This window comes from Artemia sp. Qi Xiang Cuo, chromosome 21, assembly GCF_049724085.1.
Source record: "Artemia sp. Qi Xiang Cuo chromosome 21, ASM4972408v1, whole genome shotgun sequence".
Taxonomy (NCBI): Eukaryota; Metazoa; Arthropoda; class Branchiopoda; order Anostraca; family Artemiidae; genus Artemia; species Artemia sp. Qi Xiang Cuo.
This window is the reverse complement of record NC_142814.1, coordinates 47,990,770-48,004,453: the sequence shown is the minus strand read 5'-3', so window position 1 is coordinate 48,004,453 and position 13,684 is coordinate 47,990,770. Positions and strand designations below refer to the sequence as shown.

Here is a 13,684-nt window from a genome sequence, read left to right as displayed (position 1 = left end):
CTTGTAATGACTCAATTTATTGTAAAAACAGTTAGCCGTATGTTCAATTCTAGACGCAGTACATTCAATGCTTAGAAAACTAATAGTTTACAAGTCAACAATACGTCGACATATTTCATCTGTGTACTCACTACACTTTGCCTTCCCGCCGAGATCGCCAGTCAAAACACGTCCATCCTGAAAATAAATGAATAGTTAATGACAGATTATTGATTAGTCTATCTAAGGAAGGAAGAGGGTCTAACAGCCCTCTCAATACTTAAGCTAATCATTAAATTTACTTTTTAATGAAATTATTCTAAACGCTATCAGCAATTGCAGATCATAATAAGATATTATTAGTTTACTAACAAAACTACAATCAATGAGCCAGTCTTAAGACAAGGATATTTTAAATATTTAAAATAAAAAAAAATTAAACTATCTTAAGCCAACGATAATAAAGCTGCATTAAACATTCACTTCTAAAAAAAGCTTCATTATCAATTTGCTATCCCACGCCTGCGCAAAGGCAAAAGGGAAACTCCCCCTTCCTCTTATTCCTTCCCCAAAGATCGGACCTGTCCAAATCTATGCATTATGCTATACACATATTTCTTCAAAAAATCATTAGAAATACAAACATTTTACAAACAGATAATATAAGAAGCGTTAATTATAGCTTTATTATCAATTTGCTATCCCACGCCTGCGCATAGGCAAAAGGGAAACTCCCCCCTTCTCTTATTTCTTTCCCAAAGATCTGATCTGTCCACACCTATGTATTATGCTATACACATATTTCTTCAAAAAATCATCAGAAATATCAACATTTACAAACAAATAATATAAGAAACGTCAATTACAGCTTTATTATCAATTTGCAAACCAATTTTCTTTGGTGGAAATTTTGGAAATTCTAGAATAATCCGGGGATAGTGAAAGCAAGGAGTGGCATAATGGAACTCGTTTCCCGTTGAAATTTTTTCCGATGGAAAAAATTTTCCACTGGTATAGACTAGAAATGAAAGTTTAACTCGTTTCAAGATTATTTCATTGCAATCCGTCTTGCTAACCTAGTTCTTATTAATGTATACCTCCCATGCGACCAAAGATCATTTCCCTCTCTAACAAAGTATACTAAAGCATATGCATCGCTAAAGACCCTTCTTATTAATGTTGAAAGTAATGGATTGGATCCTTTTAGGCGATATGAACTGTGATATAAACTCTACCTCAACACGAACTGATTTATTTTTTGATTCGCTACCTAATGGCTATCGGGTTTTGGATAAAGATGCATCCCATTCATACATACATAATAGCGGTTCATTGTCTGATATTGATCACCGTGTTGTTTCTTCTGGTATTTCTATTAGTGATATTCACATTGACCAGGATGAACGTGATTATGACCATCTGCCCCTTTCAGCCACTGTCACCATCAATACGACTCGGGCTGAACAGAACTTATGTACTAATTACAAAAAGTGGATAACCAAAAGAGACTGGAATAAAGCGGACTGGCCTCTATATCTATCTACCCTTGCTCTTCTTCTGTCTACGATTAAAGTTCCATTTGATTTACTCTGTACCAGTGTTATATCCCCACAAGCACGAGTTCAGCTGAATATTTATTACAGCCAGATTGTTTCCTGTCTGAAAAAAGCCGAAGAAGTGGCTGTCCCGCTTTGTCGTTTTAAGCTTAAGACTAGAGGCTCAATATGAAAATCTGACCCTGAGTTAAAAATTGTGAAAAATCGTGCAAAATTGTGGCTTAGAATTTGGGTAGCGTGCGGCCGCCCTTTAAGGGGTCACCTTTTTGACATTAAACAGAAAACGAAGTCGGAGTTTAAACGTTATCTTCGTAAAGTAAGGTACAATGGTGTAGAATTTACGAAGACCTCTAGTCAGTAGAAACAAGTGATTAATGTTGCGAAATTTGATTCGCCTCCTAATGCCGATTGGATCCCTAATGTCTCTCGGATTAATCAGTATAATAAGATTTTTAATATTATGGATTATGCAGTTTACTCTCAGTTTATTAGCCTCTGTTCTAATGTATCACCTGCGAAAATTTACCAAGGCCATGTGCCTCCTGTTTCCACTGACCGTGTGATTCGTTGTGTTAAGAATTTAAAATCTAAATCATGTGATATTGATGGTATTAGTGTTTTTAACCTTCATATTGATTCGAAAGAATTGATTTATCATTTGCAGTTATTATTTCAAATTTGTCTATGTACGTCTTTGGTGCCTGATTCTTTTTTGTGCGGGAGTGTCACTTCGATTCTTAAACGTGGGAAAGATCCGACTAATTGCGCATCATATAGACCTATTACGGTAGCCTGTTCACTGAGCAAAGTTTTTGAATATTGTCTGCTTCCTGAAATTCTTCCAAAAGTTGATTATGTGTCCAATGAATTTGGGTTTAAACCAAATATAGGATGCCAACATGCGCATCGAATTCTTACTTCTTTTTTAATTCAAGCACAAAAAGATTGATCTGAAGTTCATTTAGTTCATTGGAGTTGATTTTACACAATTAAAATCAGTTCAACTTCTTAAATTTTGCGTTTCACATGGCTGTAATTTGTATGGGATGCGTTTGGCGCCTGTTTGACGGGTTTTTCGTGACTGGTTTCCTTGTATAAAATATAAATGTATCCTCATTATGCACCAGTACTTTCAATTGTATACTTATTTCTGGGTTAATACTACTTCCATTCACTGGCCAGTGAATGGAAGTGTTTATTTAATATGTGAGTTTTGTTTTCCTATTTATTTATATTTTTTCTTTTGTTTGTTTAGTATGTTTTTATGTTGATGTAAGTTAAGGTTTTTTAAAAAAGAACTTTTTTTTGTTTCATTTTTTTTTCCGTTGAGAAAGGCTCCCGGATGTGGGGCCGAAATATTCGGAGTATTTTTGTTTAATTAAGTGTTTGTATTCACTGCTTTATAGAAATTAAAACCCGTTTCTCTTGTTTAATTTTTTATTCTGTTTGGATATGTTTCCTTATATATTATTTGGTAACATTCAATAAAATGCTTGCCAATACGGAGCACTAGGGTTCGATCCCTGCTGCAGCAAGGTTGGGCGACAAGCTTGCTACTTCAAGTTCAAGTTCTTTATTAATCAATAAAAAAAAATGTTTTGACGAAACTATCAAATTAATGACCCATAGTGAGAATAACTCGTGTGAGGGTTTATATGCACTCAACAATAAATAAATAATACTATCTCCAGATACTGGAATAAAAAGATTGCTCTTCAACTCTAAGTACGGTAACAACAAACAAAATCTGCATAAAATCAAAATAACCAAATAAATAAAGTGAAATGAGGAGCATCCACCCCAGAAAATAAATCAAATTAATAATTCCTGATTAAGTGATTCATTAATCTAATTTTATTATTAACCAACGAATTATTCAAATCTATAAAACTGAAATTTATTCCAATTATATATAATACTATGCCTTGGTGAAAAACGGGACCTTTCAGATTTTATTAAAGCGTGACGGACAACAGAACTGCCACGGGTCCAATATGCATGCACAACCTGATTTTCATCCTCAAAAAATTATTATGCAAATAAAAATACTCAGGCAAAAGACCTTGAACGAGTTTAATCATATAAAGAACAGAATGGAAAGAGGAGAAAAGATCCAGTGGAAGGATATTTAAAATTTGATACATACTTTTTGTTGACGATTTACCAGGGTAAGAAAACGGGCTAGACAGGCAATTTTTCAATAGACGCAGAGCTTTATTTTGTTGCCTCTGAAGAGGAAGAATATGAGTTTTAAAAGTATTCAAAAAAATAATACTTGTCCCTGTAAAAAAACACCCGGCAACTGAAACGTCAACTCGACGCCCTATGCACCGGCAATGGCTCAGGAGGATCTTTATCCTTTTTTCATCCTATCCTATTCAATTTGTAGTTTTTATATTGATATTGTTTTGCATGTGTTTTGTTTTTGTATGTCTTTACTTTTTATTTTCTTTTGTTACTCCACTTTTTTATAATTGTTAGTGGGTCAAAAATAAATTATTAATTATTATTATATAAGTGCAGAAAATCATACTAGGAGCTGGAAAGCGACTGCACTTGCGCAAGAGCTATAAATTGTCACATACCATATAATCTAGTCTATCACTAAGAAGAAGTCGAAAATATATTACTGGAATTATGCAATACCTTGATTGTGTCAAAACAGGCTTTTTCAATTTTGTTGGCAAATTGTCCTAGCTCCATATACCTTAGCATCATAACTGCTGACAACAGAAGAGCGGTTGGATTGGCTTTATCTTGACCAGCAATGTCTGGAGCGGTACCATGCACCTAAAAGAAGAAAAAAATACTGACACAAATTATATTTTGAAGTCTTGTACATTAAAGGTGTCAACAGCTTTCGGATTAATATTCTAATTGAAATAAATCTGTTCGACCTGGAATAAATAACCCAAAACTCTAGGCTAAGCAATAGATGGATGAACTAGGACGCAAACGCCTTAACCTAACCAGAAAAAATTACCGGGGAGTCTCACTAACAGACATGGCTGGAATGATTTTTGCAATTGTTTTAGTGAACCGCTTTAAAAAATAGCGAGCGCAACGGACAAGGAAGAACCAGGCAGGTTTTCGTCCTGGAATAGGTGTGTAGACCATATCTTTACCATACGACTTCTTCTTCACCAACGTTTCATTTACGGATTGGATACCTTCACAGTTTTTCTTGACTTCATCACTGCATTTGACTCGATATTACGACCCTTGTTATGGAAAATGATGCTTGAAGACGGTATTCCGACGAAAATAGTCGACCTGCTAAAAGCGTGTTATGAGAATACCCTGAGTAACGTACATTTTCTTATGGCGTCCTTCAAGGATGTCCAGCATCGTCAATTCTTTTCAACTATATTATAGATTGGATTATGAAAAACGCATTGAAAGAAGATGATGATGTCGCCTTTTCAGCACAAGAAAGAATTGCTGACATTGAATCTGCAGACGATGGTACTCTGCTCGCAGACTCCGCTCAGAAAGCACAAAATATAACAGAAAGAGAGGCAAAAACGGCTAATGAGACAGGACTCGCGATCAGTATCCCTAAAACAAAGTATCTTTCAACCAAAGAGAACACTTCTATATGCATCAGTGCAGAACCTATTGAGAGGGTGGAAAAGTTCAAACACCTAGGGTCTTCGATAGATGCTAAAGGTAGAGCAACTAGTGAGATTTAAGGCAGGACTAGTAAAGCTTGGTCCGTCTTTTTCCAGCTCTGAAAAACCATTTTGGACTAGAACGGAAGTCAACCTCGTGACGAAGCTCAAGATCTACTCAGCATGTGTCCGTTTAATTTTCTTATACGGATGTGAGACCTGGCCCCTGGAGAGGGAGGAAGAGCGTCAGCTTGACACTTTTGACCGAAAATGTCTACGGGCTATTAGCAACATACGGCTAGCACAAAGAATCAGCAACCAAGAGCTGATGAAAGTATGCGGACAAAAGCATTACATTTCCACCGTGATCAAAGAAAAAAACGTCTCAAGTGGCTAGGTCACGTAATGAGGCGCTCGGAAGAGACCCTGACACGGCAGGTACTACTAGCAGCCACCACTCCCTCATGGAAGAAAAACCAGACGGCCAGATGAAATCTCGGCATAACGTCGTCAGAAAGGATGTCGAACTGCTTAAAGAATTCCGAAAGCATGGTCACAAGCGGGACAAGGCATGACTGGAGTTTATTCGACCGCTCACAGAAGACAGAACTCAATGGAAGCATTTGGCCCAGAAGCTTCTTGATACCGAGTTGGGCTGAATAGCCTGTGCCTCGTCTTAAGTAAGCAAGTTTGTTGGCGGTAGAAAACAAGGTTCTCTTGAACGTCGACTGAATTGATAACTTGCAAGAAGCTGTGAATTCTTCACAGTGTGAGTTAGAAAACAGTTCTTACTTCATAATATGCAGAGTAATTGTACCTAACATATTAGGCATGCAGACCCGCTACACTTTACAATTGGCTCCAATTTTGTAGTTGCGTTTGCTTCAATTTTTACCTTAACGAGATATACACTGATCGAAGCAGGTACCTACATAAAGGGACAGGTTGTACTGTTTGTTTTAAACAAGCCTATGCTTATTAAAAAAAAAAAAAAACTTATGCAGCTTCTTGGTTTGTACTGCTATTATATATAGCAGTTGCATAACGGGTCAGTATGTTATGGGTCAGTAAGATCGTTATTTCTTATTCTAAGACGATATTTTGGCGATGCAACCAAGAAGCTGCTGTGCCTTTGAAGCCCTTGCAGAGAACTAAATGGAAGCATTTGGCGAAGCAGCTTCTTGATGCCGAGTTGGGCAAAGTTGAATAGCCTTTGTCTCGTCTATGTCTATAAACAATAGTTTTTATACGTAGGTTATCTGTCAAATTTTCATGCCAATCTTCAAATGGAGTCAATATTTTACTTTAAAGCACCATGGACATACAAAAAAAAGAAATATAAACGTTGGACAGATCTATTCCTACCTGAAAGCCACGATTTTCTCAGTTTTTCGTCAGTATAGGCACGTTAAACCGCGTGAATAATTTAAATCTGGCAAAGCTTTTTGTCCGTAAATTTTCCAGCACTGACAATCTATTGATTCCCAAAGATACTTACAGCTTCAAAAAAAGCTACACCTTCTTCACCTGTTGGTGCCATCTGTTTTAGCTTATTTCTTATCCACGTTGCCTTTTTTTCAATTTCACACCCGCTACTACAAAACTACTCATGGAGGTCTTTTTCCTTGAAACTTGAATTCCCAATTTTTACTTATGATATGTACGACTGTGCAAGTTTCCTCCTAACGAGTTCAAAAAATCAGATTTCAATTTCACTGTCCTTGGTATTTCCAAATAATTTTAGACATATAGCTTAGTCATAAGGTTTCAGATACTGCTCTCAATAAATTTAAATTCCTTGGTACTTTCAGGAGTGTCCATCTTCCATGAATCATAACCCCTTCAGTACTATCGTCGTTCTTCGGATTTTCATTGTATCCCCTTCAGTCCTAAAAAAAGCCATTAATAACCACTAATGATTTGACTTGATGCACCTGTGACAATAAATGGAGTTGATCTGGCTGGTACGTTCTCGACGCTATATAAAAAGAGGACTATTAGGATAGCTCTTTTTTATTACAATTAGGACACCGCGTCGACGATAATTAGGACAATTTGTTTTTAGACTTCCGATTTCCTTTCGTTTTTTTTGACAGTATATCACTACAATTTTTATTTAGTAGACAAAAGTTGATTTTCCCTATTTCATATTACGGAATTTCATGGAACATGGATTTCATTATTCTTTTTTCAAGAGACGAAATTTGGCGACAAAAATCGACGAACAATGACAAAATTTGCCAACAACAGTCGTACCAATGACGTACAAAAATGATGTCCTACCCAAAGACGGATAATAGTCGTCCCAATGACGTACAGAAATTATGCCGTACTCAAAGACGCACAATAGTCGCCCCAATGACGTACAATGACAGAATTTGGGGACAATAGTCGTCCCAATGACGAACAATAACAGAATTTGGTGATAATAGTCGTCTCAATGATGAATATCCTGTAAATATGTACGTGTCTTTCCTTTGATAGGACAAGCGCTATTTATCCATGGAGCACAAACACCTTTAAGATGGATCGGGTGAAAATGAGTTAACAACAATATTATTTTAGCTAACAGATTTTAGATAGAAATTTGACAGCATGGAATTTGGCAACACATTCGCTTCTTCATGGAAGGCACCAAAAAGTTGGATTAGGTGAGACAGGTTAACAATGGTATTATTTTGGTCGGTAGAATTTAGCTAGAGAAAGAGTTTCTTCGTGTAACTTCATGTCCCCCAAGGGAAATCTAACTCATAGGGTTTTCTTACTATAGTATTGCCAATATTTTGAGTCAATTGTTAGTTCTCGTCCGAGCAGGAACAAACCTTACTATATATAGCTTATAGACAAGTTCAGTAGGTTCACGAAGATTGAAATAACATAGATTCAGGAAATGTGTGGAGCTTAATTGTAACTTCTGCAAACTACGCACATATAGGATCAAGAAAGAACTCTGGAGCTACGAAGAAAGTAATTGATTCAGGAAATAAAGAGGTCACAGGCAAGTCTTGCAGATTCAGAGTATATAAATTCAACCAAAAATTCGATAAATATATGACTTTCAGGCAACTTCTGTAGCAGATATATGAAACATCACTCCTTACATTGTGGAAGCGAATTTTTAATTAACTTACTATAATTTACTATGACAAAAAAAACTGAAAATTTTGCCTTAGATAACAGGAGGCCAATTAGGTTTTTAAATGGTTCTTCTAAAACATAGTAAATAAAGAAGAAAAATGAAGCAAACACAAAACAGAGATTTACGCGGAAAAACAAATGTGTTAATGGAGGTACCCAATATATACCCGGATATACCCAATACTCATTGGTTTTTGTATATGATTGCTAGTACGGTTAGGGTATTAATAATAAGCAATAAAAAAAAATTAGAGAGCACCTATCCAGTACTTATTCATCCTAAAATGGTGTATTTGTCCTTCGTAAATGCAAACTTTCAAAATGGCACAGTTAGGGAGAAATGGCACACATGGGCACAAAAGGGTAATAACAGACAATCTAAATAAATTAGCAGGTCTTCAGTCAACCTCCTCTACAAAGAAAAATTAATGCCTCCTTCATTGACCTAACAATCATGGGCATTCCAAATGAGGGATGTTAAAAAAAATTCTGGGGGAGGGGTTGTTTCTGCCATGGGCACCACCTACCCAAGAAACGGTCCTGCTAACAGCATATGCAATATAACAATGTGGAAAAAATTACCAACTAACTAGCTATAAATGATTTGAGAGCCACCTAGAAACAACAATTATTCAAAAAGTGAATTAATGTGCTTACTGATTCGAAGATAGCACCATTTGTTCCAATATTTCCTGAAGGAGTCAGTCCTAGTCCACCAACTAAACCAGCACACAGATCTGACAAAATGTCACCATAAAGGTTTGGCATAACTAGTACGTCGTACTGTGAAGGATCCTGGAAAACAGAATGGAAAACGTTCAGAATAGGCCTCATCCCTTGTAATCAGAGAACTAAGATCTTAATTATCTGATTCTCAAATTTTTACATTCACGCTTTTATTCTTAGGTATGAATTAAAAAAGAGGGGGGCAAAGACTACCTTTAAATTGGATTCTGACAAAAGTGGCATTTCGCCTAGTAAGCAGTGTTAAATGCCACCAGACAAAAAAAAATCCAGCAAATCTTAGGTTAACCCAAAATTGAAAATGCGCTTTTTACAAATAAGCCACAGGATGATAGTCCTCTCCCGATTTTAAAGAAACAGCCTAAAAAGTCTTGATAAAAAGTTATGTACAAAAAGTAAGAAATTCTCAGACAAAACTTTTTCTCCATTTTTTGCTTGGGTATGACCAGCGGTGGAGACAAAGTCGCTCTAACAATCATTAAATTAAGATCTTCATTATTTGATTCTCAAATTTTTACACTCACGCTTTTATTCTTAGAACACCTCTAAATTGGGTTCTGACATAAGTGGCATTTCGCCTAGTCGGTCGTATTAAACATCACCAGACGAAAAAAAATTCTCAGCAAATCTTAGGCTAACTTGGCTTTGACACAAAGTTAATAAATACGCTATTTAGAAATAAGCCACAGGATGATAGACCTCTCCTGATTTTAAAGAAACAGCTTAACAAGTCTTGATAAAGAGTTATGTACAAAAAGTAAGAAATTTGCAGACAAAACTTTTTCTCCATTCTTGCTTGGGTATGACCAGCGGTGGAGACATTATCGCTCAAACAATCATTAAATTCTGGAAAACAATCGTTTTAATCCAGAGGAGTGAAAAATTCACTATTTAGAAATAACCCAGAGGAGTACATTCGCCCCTTGATTACAAATATTGAATATTTTTACCATATCTTCCCCCTTAGCAGAGTAATAGTAAAAAGACTCATAAGTTTGGAACACCTGATGCAACAGCAAAGGTGGTCGTGCTGCATGGAGAGCTATTAGACTCAGCTCTTTATCGATTTTCGTCCCATCATGACTTAGCCCCTCTGTTAAGATAATTTCATTATTGTTTATATGAAGTCTCCTTTTTTTTTAGCATATTCTCTCTTTTTAAATGTCAGTTTCGTATTTGACATGGGTTAAAAATAAATAATTATTATTAAAAAGGAAAAAAAATCTCAGGGAAAAATTTCTTCTCGATCTTAGCTTCGGCTATACCAGCGGTGGAGACATCATCGCTCAAACAATCTTAAAACTCTGACAAAAACTTTTGATCCGGGGCAACATTCGGTTGGCTTCCGTGCCAGTCCAAAGTTACAAAATTTGCAACTTTAAAAGATAATTCAGAGAGGGGTAATTCTCCCTTTGATTTATAAAAAGGCCTTTAGGTTTTGATAAAGGGTTATTTACAAAGGACGAGAAATTTTCTGGCGTAACTTCGTCTCAATTTCCTGAGTTCGATCGCTCAAACAGTCGTCAAATCCTTACAAAAACATTATTCATCCGGTCAAGTAGTCAATTTGCTTTTGTCTGTAAACCTAGATTGAAAAATTTACTTTTCACGCACGCAATTCTTGCATGTCAGGTAATTCAATTAAATTCAATTATTCAATTAAATTTTAATTTCCTGTCTGGGCAAACCATACACTCCAGATTACATTACCTCTCCCCTCAAAAAAAACAAACTACTTACTGGCTGGGGGGTTCAATTTTTTTATAATAAGCAAAAGCTTTCTTATTTAAAACGTATGATCGTTTTTAAAGGGATATTCCAGGAAATTTCTAGTCTTTTTAACAAAGATAATAACAATAGTGTCAGCCGGAATTCGTCGAGTGTCACATTAAATTGATAAGTTGAGCATTGTCCAACTCATCATATTACGTTTTGGATACATTACTGGCAATAAAATAGAGCATGTTTAAAGCCTTTACCACAACGGATTTGTTCCTACTACTATTGCGCCTTCCAGCTTTCCCGAAATTCATCATACAATGTAGTAAAACTGCCCTCCCCATCTGAAATCTTCTCTAACTTCAAAAATAATACCCCCTTCATCTAAGAAAAAAAATTATTTACCCTCCATCAATTTAATTTTGAAAATCCGTGAAGCCAAATTCTAGTTAGTTTGGACTGTTTGTTGTTTAACTGGGACTATTTATATCAAATATTTTTAAGTCACCCCCCTCCCCCTGCCAAAGAATAGGGTACTGATAATAAATAAGTTATTTATTTTTAATAATTAGTGTGTTTTCAATATTTCCAGCCAACAAAATCAAGGGAGTCTTTAGACCTTTACACTGGGTCAAGGTTCCTCCGACAGCCCCTCCCCCCTCTCTCCTGCGTGCATATCTGAGCATAAACTTAAAATAAAAAATTTTGAACGTAAATAAAATTGAATTTGTTGAAAATCTGCTAAAGCCTAATTTATCTGGTTTAGATACGCACTTCTCATTTTATTATTTATGAATAATATAGTGCCGATCCCGTGACTTTTACGCTTTTTCTAGAAAGTTAAGGAGGTTCCAAGGCGATCATTTCGAAAAACTTGCGATTCCCGCTAAAATAATTCATGAATTAAAATCTGTCATTCTAAAATCTTCACTCAAATTAAAATAGCGAACCACGGTTATATTATGAGGTATAAAAAGTCTGATGGAAAACCTGGGCTCTCATTTCCAAAGTTTGATTTTAAAAAAATGAAGTGCCTATTTTTTAGAATCTCTGATGGCCTAAAACAAGATTATACCTTTGCATTTGCTTCACTTCAGTTCACTGCTTCACAAATCAAAATCACCTATCATAGTAATGACACAAATTATCATCTCATTTCACAGATTTGATAACTTACCAATTTTATTTATTATTAACAAACATCGTAACTCCGAATTCATCTTAAACCAAAATTACATGTGTGAACTTTCCTAAAAGGCCAGCTGCAGCGGGTTTCTCCTGTGCAAAGGTTTTCAATACTAAACGACTAGCGTTGGCTCTCTATTATATCTTATATCTATGGTTATAATATTTATATATATGGTTATATCTTATATCTATGGTTATAATACTTATATCTATGGTTATATCTTATATCTATGGTTATATCTTATATCTATGGTTATATCTTATATCTATGGTTATAATACTTCTAATCCAGCTCTTAGCTTTTACCTTTAAGGTTTGGGTTCATGCTTAAACGTACGATTTTGCGACAAATCTACAAAGGACAATATATTTATATCATTGGAATCGTTAGTTTCAGATATATCCATTCACCAAGCTAGAATTATGATATATTTATATTGTATTATATAATATAATTTATATTATGATTATATATTATGATATAATTTACGGTTTTACTTAGTAAATGATTTATAAAAAATAGAATAATTTCCTTTTTCAACGATTTTCGGCCCCTTTTCGGGGTATTTTTATATTTAAGAGGTGTAATGCAAATTTCAAAAACGTAATTCAGTAGATGGTTAAAAAGCAATCTCAGCTATCGAATGATTGCAATTTGTTCTTCTTAACAATTAAAACCAAAGAAAGAACAGAAAAGAAAACAAAGAAAGAAAATATCGAAAAAAAGATACAAAAAAACCTGCACGAAGAACGCAAACCTCAACAAAAAGAAGATAATAGTAAACACGTATCCGTGAATAGCATTTTCAAAAATATTCACAATTTCGCATGTTTGTAGGTATGGAAGTGAAATCTCTGCAAAAGGAGTATCTGATGTGCTGAACTTGATGGCCCAATTTTCATCAAGATCATTTTCTTTTGAGGGTCTATTTCCTCTTTATCAAAGTTAAAAAAGTCAAATTACTAAACCTTAAAATTGAAAAAAACTCAAAAAGTCAAAGACAAGAGTCAAACTTAAAACAGGCAAAGAAAATTAAAAGCATCTATGACCATTCTAAGAAAATTACAAAATTTCGCATTTTCATGAGCCTATAAAGGATTGAAATCTTTCTAGCAGGGTCCTCTGATATGCTGAATTTTATGATGCAGCTTTGATCACAACCATTCCCTTTTTTTTAGGGGGGGCCTTAGTTCCGTTAAGGTAGCACAAATAATGAGCACGAATTAGAAGGGAAAAAAGAAACATTCCACTAGATTCTCTATTCAATACTCTTTCCAAAAATTACTAGATTTGCGTTGACTAGGCAATGTAAAGCAGAAGCAACTCTTTGTCTGCTTCACCAGCAAAATTGTTGCGGAAGCAACAATTTGAATCTTATTAAACATAACCAATATAAAGAATTGAATCTTAAACGTATATACGTAATGCATCTTTAAGTGTACCAGAAAACCTCAATGATACTGCAGACGACGCTGCGGACTTGGATGTAAGCTCTCTAAATCCATGATAATGCCGATATGTTTCCTTAAAACCTCACCCCATTTCCACAACCCTATCTCCCTAAATAGTTCTGCGCCCTCTTTTAAATTACTTGGGGTTACAATTTCCTCTAATTTAAAGTGGGATATCCAGGTTAAAGATATTGTCCATAGAGCTAATGCGTCCATTTCCCTCCTTAAGCTCTTAAATAAATTCGGAGTCCACCTCCCATTCTTTAAGGATTTATACGTCATTTGTCCACCTGCATC

The 13,684-nt window shown here is 35.3% G+C and overlaps 1 protein-coding gene across 1 annotated transcript in view; it reads right to left on the bottom strand.

The window, feature by feature from the left end:
• Positions 1–13,684, bottom strand: part of Idh3a (isocitrate dehydrogenase [NAD] subunit alpha, mitochondrial) — a 49,457-nt gene continuing 35,773 nt past the window's right edge. Inside the window, exons 6-8 of the mRNA XM_089107124.1 lie at positions 8,942–9,079; positions 4,182–4,325; positions 1–177 (exon numbers count right to left, since the gene is read on the bottom strand). Of these exons, the coding sequence (XP_088963250.1) occupies positions 88–177; positions 4,182–4,325; positions 8,942–9,079 (372 nt within the window). The 3' untranslated portion in view covers positions 1–87. The remainder of the gene's footprint in view (positions 178–4,181; positions 4,326–8,941; positions 9,080–13,684) is intronic.